Source organism: Penaeus monodon, chromosome 1, assembly GCF_015228065.2.
Source record: "Penaeus monodon isolate SGIC_2016 chromosome 1, NSTDA_Pmon_1, whole genome shotgun sequence".
Lineage (NCBI taxonomy): Eukaryota > Metazoa > Arthropoda > Malacostraca > Decapoda > Penaeidae > Penaeus > Penaeus monodon.
The window spans coordinates 18863897-18883896 of NC_051386.1; the positions used below are offsets into that span (position 1 = coordinate 18863897).

The 20000-nt window shown below is 47.3% G+C and overlaps 1 protein-coding gene across 5 annotated transcripts in view; it reads right to left on the reverse strand.

Moving 5' to 3' along the window:
• Positions 1–20000, reverse strand: part of LOC119597884 (MICAL-like protein 1) — a 110483-nt gene that overhangs the window by 32738 nt on the left and 57745 nt on the right. For 3 of the 5 annotated variants that reach the window (XM_037947571.1, XM_037947670.1, XM_037947630.1), the window contains exon 1: positions 7812–9525. The exons of the other annotated variants lie outside the window; for them this stretch is intronic. In XM_037947571.1, coding sequence (XP_037803499.1) covers positions 7812–8019 — 208 coding nt within the window. In that variant the 5' untranslated portion in view covers positions 8020–9525. Of the gene's footprint in view, positions 1–7811; positions 9526–20000 lie in introns of those variants that run through there. 5 annotated transcript variants of the gene reach the window in all.

The following is a 20000-nucleotide window of genomic DNA, read 5'->3' on the forward strand; positions in this document are numbered from 1 at the left end:
TTTTTGACAAAAAACCCTTAAAACAAAGCACATAACCAAAAAATAAAAAATTAATGAATGAATGAATGAAGAAGAATGAAGAATAAATAAATAAATAAAAAAATAAAAAAAAAAATAAATAAATAAATAAATAAAAAAAAAATAAATAAAAAAAATAAATAAAAAAATACAAAAAATAATCAAAAAAAAAGACACATTCAGCAACTTTTAAAAAAAGTCGAGTGAAACGAACCAGCTGACCGAAACGAATCACCAGAGGTTCATCTTGACAGGGGAGTCTCCACAAGTCTTACAAGTACCCCCTTTTCCTGCCTAAGATTCGGAAGTGTGTCAAGAGATACAGAGACAAAGCTTTGATTACAGCACTTGTAGAAGTAACGAGTCATGATAACGATAATGATACGAAGGGAAGTGGTGGGGAAAAAAAAAAAAAAAAAAAAAAAACGGGCGATGGGGGGAGCGAAAAAAGTATTCTGGATGGGCGTTTCCTGTTTCACAGTGGAAAATGACTAGACATGGGGGGGGGTGGTGGTGGTGGTGGTTGTGGGTGTGGGGGTGGTGGGGTGGTGGTGGTGGGGGTGGTGGTGGTGGGGGTGGTTGGTGGTGGTGGTGGTGGGTGGTGGTGGTGGTGGTGGTGGTGGTGGTGGTGGTGGTGTGGGGATGGTGATGGTTGGGGATGGTGATGGTGATGGTGTGGGGTGGTGATGGTGGTGATGGTGATGATGAGGGTGATGATGGTGATGATGGTGATGGGGGGGGTGGTGGTGGTGATGGTGGGTGATTTTTGGGGTGGTGGTATTTCCCTCCCATTTCTCTACAGTCTTCGTCTAACCGAGCAATGACGACGTTAATAGACGATGACGACGAAGACGACGAAGAAGATTCCCCAAAAGATCTAGCTAAGAAGCCCCGACGTAGGTGCGCGGCAGAGTACCTGCGAGCGCCCAGAACCAAACACTAAAGCAAGTGACATCTGATCCCGAGAGGTTGAAATCAGCAACACCTAGCGCACACACGCACACCTGAGGGGGGGGAGGGGAGGGGGAGGAGTGGGGTGTGGAGGGGAGGGAGAGAGAGAGAGGGAGGGGAGGGGGGAATGAGGGGAAAGGAAGGGGGAGGGGGAGGGAGAGAGAGGGAGGGAGGGGAAGGAGCGAGAGAATTGGAGAAAAAGGAGGGAGAGAGAGAAGGAAGAATGAGTGAGAAAGGGAGAGGAGGGAGGGAGTGGGAGAAGAAGAGGGAGAGGAGTTACAGATAGCGAAGGCGAAGCAAGTAATTGAATGAGTGAAGAGAGAGAGAGTAAGGAGAGAAAAAGAAAGCAAGAAAGAGAAAAAGAAAGTAAGATAGAGAGAAATACAGAGAAAAAGAAAGTAAGTAAGAGAGAAAAAAGAAAGAGATAAAGAAAGAGAGCGAGTATGCCTGTATATCTACGCGTACATGTGTGTATGCGCTTTCCCAAGTGGCATGGATCTATAGATAGGCACTCAACTGACCTGTATATATGATGCCCACGTTTACATGCAATGGTCATCCATCAAGCTCACCTGGAAAAAAAACACAAAAGTAAGTAACTAAAATAATGCACAAAAACAAAAACAATTAGACATAAAAAAACAAAAACAAAAACAAATCTAAATATACAAGATAAACATTTGTATAATAAAATAAGCACAGAAACTGATAAGCACAGAAATTGGTAAGATAAATGAAGAAATGAACGAATCAATCAATAGAGAAAGTTTTTTTTATCTCAAGGAATAAAATAAAAAATATATCACTGCCAAATTTAAAAAAAAACAAAGAATGAATGAAGGATTAGCAAAAATAAACAAATAAATTCATAAAATAAAATCACATTAAAACTTATTACACATACATAACTACAACGTTCGGTCACTCACTAAAACTTTTAAATTTAAATGTTGATTATGGATACGGAAGCGGGGGGGGGGGCTTATTTTTCGTATGTTCAGGACTAGTGCCATCATCCCTCATTCCGCCTCTCATTCCTCCTTTTCTCCCTTCCTCTACCTCCTTTCTCCCTTCCTCTATTCCCTTTTCTCCCTTCATCTATCCTCTTTATCTCTTCCTCTACCGCCTTTCTCCCTTTCTCTGCCCCTTCTCCTTCCTATATCGCCTTTCTCCCTTTCTCTATCTGCTCCTTTCTCTCATTCTCTACCCTCTTTCTCCCTCTACTCCCTTTCTCCTTTCCTCTACCCCCTTCCTCCCTGCCTCTACGTCCTTCCTCCCATCCTCTACCCCTGTTCTCACTTCTACCTTTCTCCCTTCCTTTACCCCCTTTTCTCCTTTCCTCCCTTCCTTTACCCCCTTTTCTCCTTTCCTCCCTTCCTCTACCAGCTTTCTCCCTTCCTCTTCGCTCCTTTTTCCTTTCCTCTATCCCTTTCTCCCTTCCTCTGTCTCTTTCTCTATTCCTCTATCTCTTTCTCCCTTCCTCCACCCCCTTTCTCCCTTGGTGGTGGTGATGGTGGTGAGGAGAATAATGATAATGGTGATGATTAATGACAATGATAAAGATGATAATGATGCTGATAATGATAATGGGAATATTAATATTGATAATGATAATAACAACACTGACAAAAACAATGATTATGAAGATAACAACAATATCATCACCCCTATCACCACCACTAAAAGATAACAAACAAACAATTGTGCACATGTGTGACAAAAAAAAAAGAAAAAATAAAGCCAGCCTGGACGTCGGCATGAATAACCTCGGCATAACCACAAAGCAGTATGTGAAGCGGAAATGGGAGAGCGTGGGAGGGGAAGGGAAGGGGGAAAGGGGGTGGAAGGGGGGAGGGGAAGGGAGGACAGAATCTCCAAGGAAATATCTTTGTGGTCAGCCGATGTTGGGCAAAGGTGATGAAGTAAAAAAAAAACGGGGACGGGGGATAACTGAATAAATATGAGGAGACATAGAGGGATGGATAGAAGGTGAGGGGGGAGGGGATAGAGAACGAGCCAGAGAGAAGAAGGGGGAAACTGGAGAGGAAGAGGAAAAGGAAAAAGGGAGAAGAGAATAGGGGAGAGGACAGATGGGGAGAGAAAGAGGATAAGAAAGAGGGAGAAAGAGCGAGAGGGATAGGAAGAAGAGGAGAGAAGGCAAAGATACAGGCAGTGCGAAAGAGAGGGAGGGAGGGAGGGAGGGAGGAAAAAGAGGAGGAAAGAAAAGAGAGAATAGGTTACAAGGGAAAGTGATGAGAAGTAGAGGTCACGAAGTACACGAATAAATGCGGGGGAGCAGGGAAACCGACAAAAGAAAGAAAAATGGACGGAGGGAAGAGAAGAGAAGGAACTACAACCATGGCAACGTTTCCACGCGTCACTTCCTGCGTGAGCGTTGAAAGGCGGCGCTTGACACGCACTCGCCAGGTGAGGAGAAGAAAGAGGAATAATAAAGAATATAAACGGAGAGGTAAAAATGCAGGTCAAATGAGGGGCGAACGGAAGTTCATAAGGGAGGAAGAGGAGGAGAGGGAGGGGGAGGAGGGGAGGAGGAGGGAGGGAGGGGGAGGGGAGGGGAGGGAGGGAGGGAGGGAGGGAGGGAGGGGGGGGGGAGGGGAGGGAGGGAGGGGGGAGGAAGAGGGAGAGAGGGAGAGGGAGGGAGGGAGAGAGAGAGAGAGAGAGAGAGAGAGAGAGAGAAGAGAGAGAGAGAAAAAAGAGAGAGAGAGAGAGAGGAGAGAGAGGAGAGAGAGGAGAGGGAGAGAGAGAGAGGGAGAGAAAGAGGAGAGAGAAGAGAGAGAGAGGGAAGAAGAGAGGGAGAGAGGGAGAGGGAGAGAAAGAGAGGAGAGGGAGAGGAGAGGGAGAGAGGGAGAGAAAGAGAGAGAGAGAGAGAGAGAGAGAGAGAGAGAGAGAGAGAGAGAGAGAGAGGAGGGGGGGGGGCAGGAAGAGGGAGTCTACAATCAAGTGCGGCAGGGAGGCGTGGCCCACTTGGTGACGTCACCGGGCAAAACAAGAAGCACGTGACCCTGCGATTCTGACATAGCGGGAACACTACCCGACATGTTCCTCAAAAAAGGCCATCTACTGCCTGCCCTAATGCCTGGGGGAACAGCGCAGAAAGGTCGAGAACTGACGTGCGCAGAGAAGAGATGGTAGACAAGCGCGCTCGCCTTTTCGACATGGCTCCCGGACCACGTGAAATATTCGTGCTACCCCATTTCAGCGTCTGGCCCTTTCCACGGACAGCCACCTATCGCCTCCCCTAGCTAGGTGGTTCGCCGCCCGACCGTCCTGCTGTTTACCTGGAAGTCGAGTGACTCATTGACTCACCTGCAGCTCCCGGTTGCGGTCCGCGAGGTTGACTAAGCGCACTGGGTAAACGGACGAGGAACAGGATGAAGAGGAAGGGGAGGAGGAGGAGGTGGAGGTCCGGCGTGCACTTTCATCCCTGAGAATGCCGGGGTGGGCCGGGGTGGGGGAGGATGGGGGGCCTTCGAACCGCCTAAACTCCGCTCCCCTGCCGACAACGGCGCCGCGCTACACTACGATACAGCCACGCCACACCCTTCCTTCGCCCCCCTGGTCAGAGTAAGCCAGCGGAAAGGTGCTGCTACACTTCTTCCCCGCACGCACCAAGATCACCCCTTCACTCGTTTTAATTCTCACTCGCACACCACACTCACTGTACGCACTAACAACCCTCCCCCACCCCCGGAAGACACTTGTGCTTCACAGTACGACCAAAACAGCGCGACACAACACAGCACAGCACACGAATCCACCGAGTGTTCAAGAGTACGAATAATGAGGCACGTGAGCACAGCGCCAGCGAGGACACTCCATGACGGCTCTCCAGGACGGTTCGGGTGAAACTGAGCGACCCAGCAGCCCGAGGGAGCGGGAGGCGGTGGGAGGGAAGGGGGGAGGAGGAGGAGGAGGAGGAGAGACAGGGTGGGAAGGAGAGGGGAGGAAAGGGAGAGGTGGAGGGGGAGGACGAGTAGGGTGGAAAAGGGAGGAGGAGGACGAGCAGGGTGGAAAGGGGAGGAGAATGCAGAAATGGAAGGAAGGTCGAGAGAGAGGAGGCGGGTGGAGGGTGGGTAAGAGCGGTAAGGGAGAGAAGGGGACTGGGAAGGGGGGAGAGTAGAATGGAGGGGAGGAGGAAGGGAAGGGGAAAAATGGGAAGGACTGGAATAAGGAAAAGAATGGAACAGAGAGGGGGTATTTAGGAATGGGGAGATAAAAAGGGAGGGGCGGGTAGGAAGGGGAGGAGGCGGAGGAGGGATATGGCCCCTACCAACACACTATCTTCACCACCACCCCCAGCACGCGCCCTCCCCTCACCCCCCTTCTCCCTCACCCCCCATCCTGCCAACACACACCCGTCTTCGCACCCAGCCCGGTCTTGGTTACTCCATCTTTACTTTACAAGTAGCAGCCTAAAAAAAAATTATGTTATTTATTCCCTACATCCTCTCTCTTATTCAACTCGTAAACTCTCCTTTTCTCTCTCTCTACCAATCTATACATCAATGCACCTCTTTCACTCGGTCATTCACTCACTCACTCTCTCTCTCTCACTCTCTCACTCTCTCACTCTCTCACTCTCTCACTCTCTCACTCTCTCACTCTCTCTCTCTCCTTGCCTCTCCTTGCCTCTCCTTGCCTCTCCTTGCCTCTCCTTGCCTCTCCTTGCCTCTCCTTGCCTCTCCTTGCCTCTCCTTGCCTCTCCTCTCCTCTCCTCTCCTCTCCTCTCCTCTCCTCTCCTCTCCTCTCCTCTCCTCTCCTCTCCTCTCCTCTCCTCTCCTCTCCTCTCCTCTCCTCCTCTCCACACACAATGCCTTGCATACCACCCCACATACCACCCCACATCCCTATCCACCCCTACCCCTCCTCTATCCCCACCACTCCCCACCCCCACCCCAGTCGCTGATCAACACAATACTAACGAACCAGTTTCTTCACCCCATTTCGCAACGGAGACCACGAGTCGCTCTCTCACAAGGCAATTCTCGCAGCTACCCTGTACGCTTTAATTTTCAACGGCAATTAACGCGGTCTGTTGTTGATGCAACGGAGACTGGCACATGGAAAGGGCGTGAGGTGAAAACGGAGAACAAATAACACTCTTTTGTGATGACAATGAGGAGTGCTAAGAGAGCGAAGGGGAGGGGGGGGGGTGAGGAGATGGGTTGGATTAACTATGCTGGAAAGAAAAGATGAAGGAAAGACTAAGGAGTATGAGTACGGCGAATTACATTGTGGAAAGACTTGGACTTGGGTGAGTCAGAGAGGGAGAGAGAGAGAGAGAGAGAGAGAGAGAGAGAGAGAGAGAGAGAGAGAGAGAGAGAGAGAGAGAGAGAGAGAGAGAGAGGAGAAGGAGAGAGAGAGAGAGAGAGAGAGAGAGAGAGAGCAAGCACGTGAGGATGAGTACAAGCGCAATAGCTGGTGAGTAAGCAAAGCTACTGCTGGCATTCAGCTGCACTCGGCACATATTAGTCGCATAATGAAGCGTAGCGGTGAGTGCACGCTTTGTCTCCATGCGACTCTGAGGTATTGTTTACGTCATATCTCACCTGATTTATAAACACACACCTGCATCCGTAACACGCTTCCCTTGATTATGGCAAATCTAATCGACACGAAAATTGTTTAGCTTAGTCAGAAAATCAGACCTTTCTTTTAACGGCTGGGAGAGGAGCAGGGAAAGGAACGAGAGAAGGGAGAGATGGAAATGGAAGGGAAGGCGAGGGAAGGGAAGGGAAGGGAAGGGAAGGGAAGGGAAGGGAAGGGAAGGGAAGGGAAGGGAAGGGAAGGGAAGGGAAGGGAAGGGAAGGGAAGGGAAGGGAAGGGAAGGGAAGGGAAGGGAAAGAGAGCCAGACAGACACACAAGCCAGGTATACAAGCAGAGACACAGAAAGGGAGGAAGGCGAGGGGAAAATCACAAAGGCAGCTAAATCTGTTCGCCGCACAGGATTTCCTTCCATCGCACTTTCGCAACCGCATTCCGTCACCACGTCATGAACTCGACCTTCCATACTGAACACTCGCTTATTAAACGCACACAGACATATCCTTTCTCCCAGACATACGCGAGAAAACAGGTGTGTGAGTGTTCACGTATGTTCAGACACGTACGCGTACGCATAGGCCTATGCACGCGCTAATAAATGCACACACACACACACCCTCGCACACACAGACATTCGCCCCTACCCACGAACACACACTCTATCTCCCACGTAATAGCTAACATACATACATACATACATACATACATACATACATACATACATACATACATACATACATACATACATACATACATACATACATACATATACATACACACATACATGCATGGATGCGCACGCGCGCGCACGCACACACACACACACACACACACACTACACCACACTTACACTCACATACACACTCACATACACACTCACATACACACTCACATACACACTCACATACACACTCACATCACACTCACATTCACACTCACATTCACATTCACATTCACATTCACATTCACACTCACATTCACACTCACACTCACACTCACATTCACATTCACATTCACATTCACACTCGTACACTCGTATACTCACTCACTCAACTCACTCATTCATTTACTTACTCATCTATTTACTCGCAAATCCACAATTACACATACACATACAATCATTCAATCAGTCACCCATTCACCCGCCCAGCTGCCCGCCCGCCAACTCCTCTCACTCACTCTCTCACTCACTCACTCACTCACTCACTCACTCACTCACTCACTCACTCACTCACTCACTCACTCACTCACTCACTCACTCACTCACTCACTCTACCTTCGGTGTCCGCTTCGGGCGTCTCCGTCAGTATTTTTCGGATGAGACTGATAATAATATCGTCCTCGTCGTCGTAAGGAACAGTGCCGTTCGAGGTGGTACTTGTGGTACTCGTGGTGCTCGTTGTACTTATGTTATTTATGCTTGCGGTACTCGGGATGCTGCGGTATCTCCGGTGCTTGAGGTCCTTCTGGTACTTGTGGCACATGCAGTGTCTACGGTACCATCGGTGCTTGTGGTACTTTTGATATTATTTGTGCTACTTGCTGTGCTTGTAGAACTAGTCGTGGATCGTCCGCGCGAGGCCGCTCCCTCGTCCTCTTCCTCCGACGCCGCTGGCACCGCCTTCGTCTCCTCTTCAATGGCCGCGTCTCCGGCCACCCACCCACACCTGTTGGCGTGGCTGCCGTCCCTCAACCGCCTTCCTCGCTTCCTCCTGAAGATGACCAGCTCCTTGGCCTCCGCCTTGGCTCTGGCAGACACCAACCTGCCGGCGATGGAGGAGGAGGAGGCAGAGGTCGAGGCGGGCGTTGAGGTGGAGTTGCTGGACGAGGCCGACGTGGCGCCGCACATCTGGGCTGGCGAAGTGCAGACGCGAGGAGCGGCGGCGGGTCCTGTGACAGAGGGCGAGAAGGCGAACGGGCACAGCAGAGGGGACGAAGGACTGGGAGGAGCAGAGAGGATGAACTCGGCCCGCCGCTTCTGCTTCGAGCTGCTCATCACTTTGTTCCTGAGGGTAACGCCAACCTCCCCATCACGTGTCCCATCCATCCCTTGTTCCTTATCACTGCATACACCACCATCACAAGCACCACCATCGTCATCATCATCGTCTATGAAAGGAATTTCTCCCTCCGACTCCACTTCTTGGCAGTTGCGGCGCGGGGTGGCATCTTGGAGGGGCGAAGACGCTCGCTCGTGGTGCTCCGGGGCATCAGTCAGAGGCCTGCGCGCGCGACTCTTGGCGACCGCGTAGCTCATGCCGAATTAGCGGCGGTCGCTCCTTATTAATTCCGTTCCTCGCACTGACTGCGTACCTGGCGACCCACGTGAACGACGGCACCACTGAGTCACATGACACCTGTAAGAGGGCGGCCGGTGGGAGGCCCCAAGTGCTGCGGAGGCAAGAGGGGCGTGCGAGAGTTATCCGGGGCGGAGCGTCCTGTTTCCGAGGCCTCTCTGCGGCTGTGTCTACGGGCAACACGGCCCTGGCACGCTAGGGCTCCGTAGCTGGCACGACGACACCGCCAGATGGGTGGTCGTCGCCAGGCGCTCTGTCACTACTTCTGCCAGCCAACACCTGCACCCTAGGACTCGCACTCTAGAACTAGCAAGGGTTCACTTGGGCGACGCTAGATAATGCCTTTCTATCAACCGCTGAAGATTGTTGAGTCACAATCGAACCCATCTAAAGCTTTGTCGCGCTTGTGTGCTTCGTACCGACGCACCCACTCTCTTGCTCTGACTCAACCCAACACTAAACAGCTTACAACGCATACTGCATATAAGATCCAATATACTCCATTAAGCGAAGAGACAAGGATCACACTAATTATACCAAACACAATTTTCCCCCACGCAAATTTGGCCACACTTGGTTCCAATCCGCTCTTGGTGCCAGCCTGGCACGAACTGACCTCCGGCTGGCACCCCCTCCGTCGCCGCTCTAATTCCTGGCACCGGCGGCAAAGTAATCCTAAACGGTGACATACTTGCCACGGCACCTCCGCGCTTCCCACCCCCTAGCGGTGACCTCGCCGAGATCAAGACAGGAAAAAACAAGAGATTAGGCAGGACGCATGTAAAAACCCTCTCGTCCTGAACGCAGGTTGTACACCCGCGCCCCTCGGGAAGCTCATATGACGATGCCACATGCGTACATGTTCGTCAGTGTGTTACCTGTCAAACGTCCTTATATTTCTTAAGAGTAAAATGATGCACGGATATATATCTTATAGTGTGAATCAATACTGCCAAGTAAAACAATAAAATACTCTGAGTGTGTGTTTCGGCGCACATACATACATACACATACATACCGTACATACATAAGCATACACATATACACATACATACACACATACATACATACATACTACATAAACATATATCTATATCTATATCTATATCTATATCTATATCTATATCTATATCTATCTATCTATCTATCTATCTATCTATCTATCTATCTATCTATCTATCTATCTATCTATATATATATATATATATATATATATATATATATACATACATACATACATACATGAGAACAGATAGACAGATGGATAGAAAAGTATATACATAGATGGATGAATAAACAGACAAATACATATATAAATAGGTAGAATTTCATATAGATATACAGATGTAGATACGGGTAATAGTAAAAAATATAAAGGCAAATACATAGTTACTGATCACATAGTTACAGCTAGAGCTACAACCACAAATAAAAATATATACATACAATGGGTGCTTGCGAGGATACAGATAGATAGATAGATAGATAGATAGATAGATAGATAGATAGATAGATAGATAGATAGATAGATAGAGAGATAGATAAACAGATAGATAGATACACGTATACACAGATAGATATATAAACGTATGTTACGCAAACACATGTGCGCAAGATGACAAAAAGGCCTGTTGTGGCATAGCGTCAGTTCTTGCGCTGGAGGTGTGACCGGCGCTGTCACAACAAACTAATCACAAATCCCTCGGTCTCGTACATATTGTGGATTCTAAAACGGAATCACCCGGCGCTGGGGGGGGGGGGCATCTTACATTTGTGGATGTATCATTCGACGGTGACGAGTAAATGGATAATTTTATGTCTACCGCCGTGGTTAGCGGTTCCTTCTAGTCATTTAGCTTTTTAGTAGTTCAGCCTAATACTGTATAGCTTGTACGGAATCACTATTAATACATTCATGCAGGGTCTTCGTTGTGAAAAAATAAAAAAAACTTTAGTCTATCAGTATAATAATCATAATTTATATTATTATTATTATTATATATATTCACTCTTATAAACGTTTGATGCATTATTTTAGCTGCTTACAGGATCTTGTCAGAACGAAAAGACAGGAATCCCTTCCTAAGGACCTCGCTTTCCTATTATATACATTCCAAAACACACGTGGTAATAAATTCACAAGATCCTTCAACGTCCTCACAAATGTTTATTTCGCAGCCGCGTCCATGGAGCGCCCTGGCTTGTGCTTGCGCGTAGCATGGCAGGTTCGACTAAAATTAAATCAAATACAAGAAAAAATCGAATGAAAAATGAAAATTACTCGTCTGAAACAAAAAAAATCGCGCGGCAGAAAAAAAAAAGATCTACCCATTCTTCAACAGACACAGCTGGGGATCTGTCTTCATCTGTTTTTCCAAGCACTCGCAGCCTCGATTCAAAATCATTTTCCAATATCATGAACCCTTTCCCAATCCCTCAATCTTACGTTCAAGATTAGTCACAGGACCCTCGAGGCTCTCTAATCACTTTCAGGTATTCGAGTTTACCACTTATCACGGTTCCTGCGGGTTTGTTTAGTCTAGCGAGTGACTGATGTTGGTGTTGGTAATGGCAGTTGTGTACAAGACCCACGTCGTTTAAACCAGGTGTTGTTTTTAGCTCGCGGGAATGGAAAAGTTATCCCTGGTCTACGTTTTCTGTGGGTTCTCTTTTTTCTGATTTGTTTCCACCTGACTGATGTTTGTTTTTCTCGAAAAAAATTCTTGTATTTTCCCAAATGGAACCTATCAACGCTAAATACAGACGGAATTATGAAGTATTTACATATAATCCTCGTTCATTCCAACGCAGGATAAAAAGGAACCTTTATTTACAGGAACACAATAAACAAAAAAACATTTAGAACACAGGCACATGCAAATGTATATCCTTACCCACACCTCCCTCCCACCCCAAACACAAACTGATATGATAACAAAGCCACATTCGAAAACACACACAACACACACACACACACACACACACACACACACACACACACACACACACACACACACACACACACACACACACACAACCAAGAGCACGGACAAGAGACCAACCAAACCACGTGTGCAAAATGATCGCGTATCAATGAGGGAGAGAATAAAAGAAAAAGAGGAGGAAGGAGAAGGACAAGAGGGGAGAGAAGAAAGGAGAGAGGGGGAATAATCAATTGGAGAGGACAGACTGAGAATGTGAGAAAGCATTATGTAAGGATGAGTGGTGAGGAGAAGGAGGGAGGGGGCGGGAGAGGTGGGGGGGGGGATGAAGGTGGGGAGGAGAGGCTACAAAGCAGGGGAGGAGGAGCAACGAAAGAGGGGAGCAGGGGGAGAGGGGGAGGAAGAAGGGGAGAGGAGAGAAGCAAAAAGAGGGAGAAGGGGAAAAAACAGAAAGGGATAGACGGGGAGGAAGGGGAGACGAGAAGAAATAAGACGGGAGGGAGGGGAAGGAAAAAAAAGAAAGGGGAGTGAAAGAAAAAGACTAAGAAGGAGCTTACAATCACGGAGGGGGTTAAGGGAGGAGGAAGGGGGAGGGGGGAGAAAGACAATAGTGGGGGACAGAAAGACAATAGGGCCTGGACGCACCGCTAGCAGAAGCAGCGGAACCACGGGTCTGATAAGCCTCGCTGCATCACCGTCGATAGGGCTTAATGGTGTTAGCTCAAGCTGCTTATCAGGGGCTGAAGGGAGGGAGGGAGGGAGGGAGGGAGGGAGGGAGGGAGGGAGGGAGGGAGGGAGGGAGGGAGGGAGGGAGGGACGGACGGACGGACGGACGGACGGACGGACGGACGGACGGACGGACGGACGGGGAGGAAAGGAAGGGAGGGGAAGAAAGGAAGGGAGGGATACAGATACATAGACATAGTCACGCCCGTGCCCACACACGCACGCACGTATGCACACACACACAAACTGTGTACATGGATAACAGTCAAATGCTTTTCGATGTATAAAACTCATGTTTACAAACAGTACAGGCAATTTGTCAAATTATCGTCAGCAAGAAAATAATGATCGTATTGATAATATCATCATCAATCATCAATCATCATTAATAGCAAGATCACAACCACGACATTCATGCTAACAACGACATTACAACAAACACAAAAAATGACATCAATTGGTGGATTAATCCACTTCATAATTCAATATATGATTTTTCTCCTCTCTTAAGCCCCTGACAGAGGAGCTTAACCTTCTCTCCCTCTCCTTGTCTCTCTCCTCCCTTCCCCTCTCCCTGTCTCCCCCCTCCCTTACCCTCTCCTTGTCTCCCTCCTCCCTTTCCCTTTCCCCGTCTCCCCCCCTCTCTCTTCCCCTATCCCCGTCTCCCTCCTCCCTATTTCCCCTCCTCTCCCTTCCCCTCTCCCCTCCTCTCCCTTCCCCTCTCCCCTCCTCTCCCTTCCCCTCTCCCTCCTCTCCCTTCCCCTCTCCCTCCTCTCCCTTCCCCTCTCCCCTCCTCTCCCTTCCCCTCTGCCCCCTCTCCTCCCCCAGCCCACAAAACCCTCCTCACGCCCACGCCTCATACAAAGAGGGGATGTCGATGCTACTGGTGGTTCTAAGGCTTCCTCCCCCTTCTCTCTTTACTTCCTCATTTTTCTTCCTTCCTTTCTTTTGTCTATTTATTTATTTATCTATTTCTCTCTCTCTCTTTCATTTTTTTTCTTTCATTCTATTTTCATCCTTGCCTTCTTATTTACGTCTTCTCTCCTCTTCCCATATATTTTCTTCTTTATCATCACCTTAACTTTTTCCTCTTGTACTTTTTTTTGTATATACACCTCCTCTACAACTCTCATCTTCGTATTCTTCACATTCCTTTTTTTTATACTTTGTTCCTCATCTCCTACACCTATATCCTTCTCTTCAATTTCTTCGTGTTCTCCACATCCTTTATCACCTGCTTTATTTCCTTCCTCACCTACACCATCTTCAGCTTGTCTGTAGTCTCCACTCGTCCAAGATATTCCCTCTAAAAATACCAACGGTCTTTTTAACGATTTCTTTACGTTATCCCTTATTTCGTCCTCTTACCTCCACCTCCACTTTTACCTCTACTTTATCTACCCCTACCCCTAGCCCTACCCCTAGCCCTACCCTTACACCTACCTCTACCCCTACTCCCTTTCCCCCTTTCCCTCTTCTATTCCTTCCCTTCCCCTCCTTCCCACTCCCCTCTTCCCCTTCTTCTACCCCTACCCCTCTTCCCTCCTTCCCCTTTCCCTTTCCCCTTCCCCTTTCCCCTCCTTCCCCACCATCAAAACCTCACCCAATTAAAGTGGAGACGTCGGACCCAAATTAATTATGCAAAATACACCTTCTCGGGGCGTAATGACAGAAACAAACAGCAATTAAGTTCCTTTCTTCACATCCAGCGCGTTACGTAATTCCATCTCGAAATATCTGTGAATACGAGAATTCTAAACCGGCAGAAGAAGAATGGGTTATATAAAGTTAATAATACTCAATAGTTATATAAAAAATAGTTGAGACTTATATAAGTTTATACATAACCAACAGCTCATTTGGTGATTTTCAAATATTTAGTTTATATGTATAGTTTAATCAACAGCTTATTATGTGATTTTTTAATATAAAATGTATACATAACAGCTAAACGTTGAATAATTTTACCGAACTGTTACACGAAGTTAAACGAAAAGTCAAATATATACAGCACGTATATATGCCACTTCACTGTTAATACAACAAACTGGTGACCATCCACAAGACGCAATTCAAACAACCAAAGTAAAACATCTTGAGACCTACACCGTCTCAAAGAGTCAACAAGAGTCAACTCAATAAACACGCGATAAACAACAAAAACACACAAGAAGAAGAAGCAACAAGAAAGAAACATCAACCAAAGACACTTTCCAAAAACCCGAATCGAAACCTAATCGCCCAGCGCTTGATCGAATTCCAAGCGAGCGAATCCAAACACACACACACACACACACACACACACACACACACACATACATACACAAACACACACACACACACAACACACACACACACACAACACACACACACACCACACACACACACACACACACACACACAACACACACCAAACACACACACAAAACACACACACACACAACACACACACACCAAACACACACAAACACAAACACACACACACAAACACACACACACAAACTGACACACACACCACACACACACACACACACACACCACACACACACACACCACACACACACACACACACACACACACACACGGGGGGTGATCTGCTGCAAGCCGTCGGGACCGAGTTGGGTTGAGCACCACCATACATGGCCTTGGCACTCGGCTGGCCTTGAAGCTCGAGTGACGCCACTCCAAAGGCACTGTCTTCTTTCTCCTCCTCCATTTTTTACTTCTATTTCTTCCCTAATTCGCCTTTCAATTCTCCTTTTAATCTTCTATTTAAATTTATTTTTGATTCTCCTCTAAATTATCATTCTTCTTCTTCTTCTTCTTCTTCTTCTTCTTCTTCTTCTTCTTCTTCTTCTTCTTCTTCTTCTTCTTCTTCTTCTTCTTCTTCTTCTTCTTCGTTTTTGTTTTTCTTCTTTTTCTCCACCTCCTCCTACTACTGCTGCTGTTCAGTTTATTATTTTAGTAAACTTGTTGTTGCTGTTGATATTCTTATCGTTCCCTTCTCATTCTCTTCTTCTTCTTCCAGTTGGTGCTGCCCATCAACCCATACATCATACAACTCATACATTATACGTTATACATCAACCCATCAGTCATACAATCCATACATTACCCATCAATTCATACATCATACATTAACCCATAAATCAACCCATGCACCAAACCCATCAGTCATACAACTCATACATCATACATCAATCCCTTACATCAACTACACATCTACCGCTCAAATCCCGTCATAATTCTTCACAGACATCTACCGCTAGGCCTCTCAAAAACTTCTCTCTACAGCTCATCTACAGCACAGACCGCCCCTATGGCATCCATCAATCATCCACAAGGTCAAGAAACGTCACAGGAAAACACATTGCCGGATCTCCCCTCCCTCCCCTCCCCCTCCCTCTCCTCCACCTCTCCCTCCCCCTCCCTCTCCTCCACCTCTCCCATTCCCCTTCCCCCTTCTATTTATCACGATTTGTTTATTTCTTTTGTTTCTGATTGTCTAATTTTCGCTCTTAATAAACCTGTCGTTGTCAAGTTTGTCTGTCTGTCTTTCTGTGTCTGTCTATGTCTGTCTGTCTATGTCTGTCTGTCTATGTCTGTCTGTCTGTCTGTCTGCCTGCCTGCCTGTCTGCCTGCCTGTCTGCCTGCCTGTCTGCCTGCCTGCCTGCCTGCCTGCCTGCCTGCCTGCCTGCCTGCCTGCCTGCCTGCCTGCCTGCCTGCCTGCCTGCCTGCCTGCCTGCCTGCCTGCCTGCCTGCCTGCCTGCCTGCCTGCCTGCCTGCCTGCCTCTCCTCTCTCCCTCTTGCTTGCTGTCACGGTTAGTATAGTTGTCTTTCTCATCTTCATCTCCATCCTCCTCTTCCTTTTTCTCCCCCCCCCTCTCTCTCTCCCCTTCTCTTACTCCCTTTCCCTTTCCCCTGATTTCCTCTTTCTCCCTCTCCCACCCATTCCCCCAACCCCTCTCCCTCCCTCTCCTTCTCCTCCCTCTCCCATGTGCGTGCGGGTACGTGTGTGGGCGGACCCGCACGAGTTACTGTAAACGCGCGTGCAGCTGAAGGAGTATCAACTTTCAAATGTAAACACCAACCCACCTCCACGAGTGCTTTATACAACTTCAATTTTGTAAACGCGTCAGTCCCCGTTGTGCGCGCAAGTGCTTGCTTGCGTGACACGTGTACAAGCAAAATTTGCGCGAGTCAATGGTACCCCCCACCCCCACCCATCTATCTCCGAACCCACCCACCACCCCCTTCCCATATATCCCCCCATCCCCACATCCTCTCCATCTATCTACACCCCCCTCTCCCCCCACACCCGAACATAGCCCAGCTAATCCGCCTACGAGAACCTGACCCGAAGCTCACGGCTCTTCCCTCGTGCCCTAGCCTCCCCCACATCCAGCACCTAAGCCAAGCCAAGTTAATTCAAACCAAGTCAAGTCACGCCAAGTCACGCCAAGCTAAGTCAAGTCAAGTCGTCACGCCAAGCCAAGTCAAGTCAAACCAAGTCGAACAAAGACAAGTCAAGTCGAGCCAAGTTAAGTCGAACCAAGCCAAGCCCGGATATTTATATAAAAAGATGATTACCTGCCAGGTGGTCCGTGATAATGCTCAGTGATTCACCCTCACTCACTCTCAAGCTTACCTGAAATAGAAGAAAAAAATTAATATTGGTATAATTCTCCATCAAGGAAGACGCGCATTAATAAATGAAACGAATGCAGAGATAAAGAAATATAAAGACCAAACATACATACATACACAAGTACGTACACACACACACACACACACACACACACACACACACACACACACACATACACATACACATACACATACACATACACATACACATACACATACACATACACATACACATACACATACACATACACATACACATACATACACATACACATACACACATACACACAATCGTATCCCTTTCCTCTAAGACGAAGAATTATCCCGACATGGATCCTAGCGGGGAACTTGTAAGGTTTACTGTCTGGGCTTCTAATCTCCCAAAATGTCCTTCCCTCGTTCCTTCAAAATTATATCAGTCGCATTCTCTTTATTCCTTTATTTAGTCCTTCTCCGTCCTCCTTCCGCTCTTTATTGTCTGTTCTATTTTTTTTAAGAGACCTTTCGTTTCATGAATGAGTTCTTTTCACGTGGTTAAATCAGGTTTAACTGAATCGATGAACATGCCGAATCGTTATCTATTAATTTACTTATCATCATCTATTGCGTTTAATCATCCTAGTCTTAATCACTCCAGCTATTAAAAGCGTTTCAAAAGTAGTATGCACTAACCGTGTGAATTTATATTCGTTTACCCTGTTTTAACTAAAGTCCAATCTCCGTTTTCTTTCTCGCTTTACGGCACCCGTAACCCTTCGAAATATGATGCGGGAGTTCGGCTGACAGACAGACAAACACGTAAGATATTCTCAAAGGGGAATCACTACAATACGAAGGACGAGGGAAGGCGGAAATCATGCATAAACACGGATGAAGTAAAACGAAACCTTAGCAAAAACGGAAACGCAGGTATGTTCCATATCCACACGAGCGCGCACAGAAACACACGCATGCATAGTGATTTGCAATTTTTCAAACACACACACACACACACACACACACACACACACACACACACACACACACACACACACACACACACACACACACACACACACACGCACACGCACACGCACACGCACACGCACACGCACACGCACACGCACACGCACACGCACACGCACACGCACACGCACACGCATCCCATACTCGCACTCTATACTCTATACTCCACACACTCCACATCCACACATCCAAACCCACATCCACATCACCAATCTCCCTTCCACACACACACCCACAACACACCCTCACCCCCCCCCCCCCAATATACACCCAAGGAGGGAGCCAATAATTCCGGCGTGAGTCCCATGCAAATCAGCTGGGCATTTTCCAGCAGGGTTCGCCCCCCCCCCATCCTTGCCGAACCGACCCTAACGCCGCCATTCGTAACAATACGAGGAACTACAGCCCATCGCCCTGCATAAAATTTGCCTAATAATGCCCCCCGACGGCTGGCAAATCCTGGCGGTGCTTTGTATTTCTTTGTTTTTTTTCTTTTTTATTTTATCTTGTTTTATTTTGTTTTGTTTGTTTCTTTTACTTTTTTCTTTTTCTTATTCTTTTCTTTTCTTCTTTTTTCTTTTTCATTTTTTCTTCTTTCTTTTGTCTTTCTTTCATTCCTTCCTTCTTTCTTTCTATTTTTTTTGTTTTCTCTCTTTCCTTCTTTTGTCTTTCTTTCCTTCTTTTGTCTTTCTTTCCTTCTTTTGTCTTTCTTTCCTTCTTTTCTGTCTTTTTTTCTTCTTTCTTTTCCGTCTTTCTTTATCTCTCCTCGTTTCTTTCTCTTCGTAATCCTGTTTATTTTATTTTATTTCCTGTCCTGATCTTTGTCATTCGTGGTCCGCTCTCTTTTTTTCCTTCCTTTTCCCTTCTTGCTTTCTTTCTTTTTTCTCTTCCTTTCCTATTGCGATTCCGTCTCCTTTTCTATTTTTTCTCCTTTTCGTTTCACCTTGAGTCTTCCATTCTCTCTTTTATTTTCTTTCCCCCTCTCTTCCCTTCCTCCATTGCCTCCACCCTTTATCATCACAATTCTCATTTCTCCCTTTCCCTCCTTTCTTAATATCCTTCTCATCATAATTCTCCCTCTCTTTTATTTCCACTTCCCCCCTTCCCCTCTTCTCCTAACCCCCCCCCCGCCCCACCGCAACCCCCCCCCCCACTCCAAACTTCATTTCTTTCTCCTTCCAAAATAAAGGATTCTCGAACCTCCCCCTCAGCGCCATTGCGTCATCTTCCCATGTGAGGAGGATGCTTGAGTCTGCCACACAAATGGTAATTGGCAGCAGCAGTTCCTTGAAGCACTCTTTTCCTGCATCTCCCTTCCCCCCTCTCCCTCCACTCCCCACTCCCCATCATCACCGGCTGACAATTAGTTGCTGTTGAAAATGTTGATTAATATGTTAAATTTCTATGTTGATTATCTATGTAATCTTTCATTTGTTTTATTCTATATTCAATTTTTTCTTTTATTATATCAATTAATAGGTAAATACATGTTTCTTATCTTTTTAAGTCAAATCTTCCCTTATCCTATACTTTAGGCGCTCTCTACCTCCCTCTCCCTCTCTCCCTCCCTTTCCCTGTCCCCTCCCTCTATCCCTATTTCCCTCTCCCTCTCCCTCTCCCTCTCCCTCTCCCTCTTCCGCTCCCCTCCCGCTCCCTCTCCCCTCTCCCTCTCCCTCTCCCTCTCCCTCTCCCACTCCCTCTACCTCCTTCTCTACATCCCCATCCCCCTCTCCCTCCTTCCTTCTTTCCTTCTCCCGGTGTCCCCCAATATCCCTATTTTCCCCTCCCTCTATCCTTATTTCCCTCTCCCTCTCCTTTCCCTCTCCCTCTCCCTCTCCCTCTCCCTCT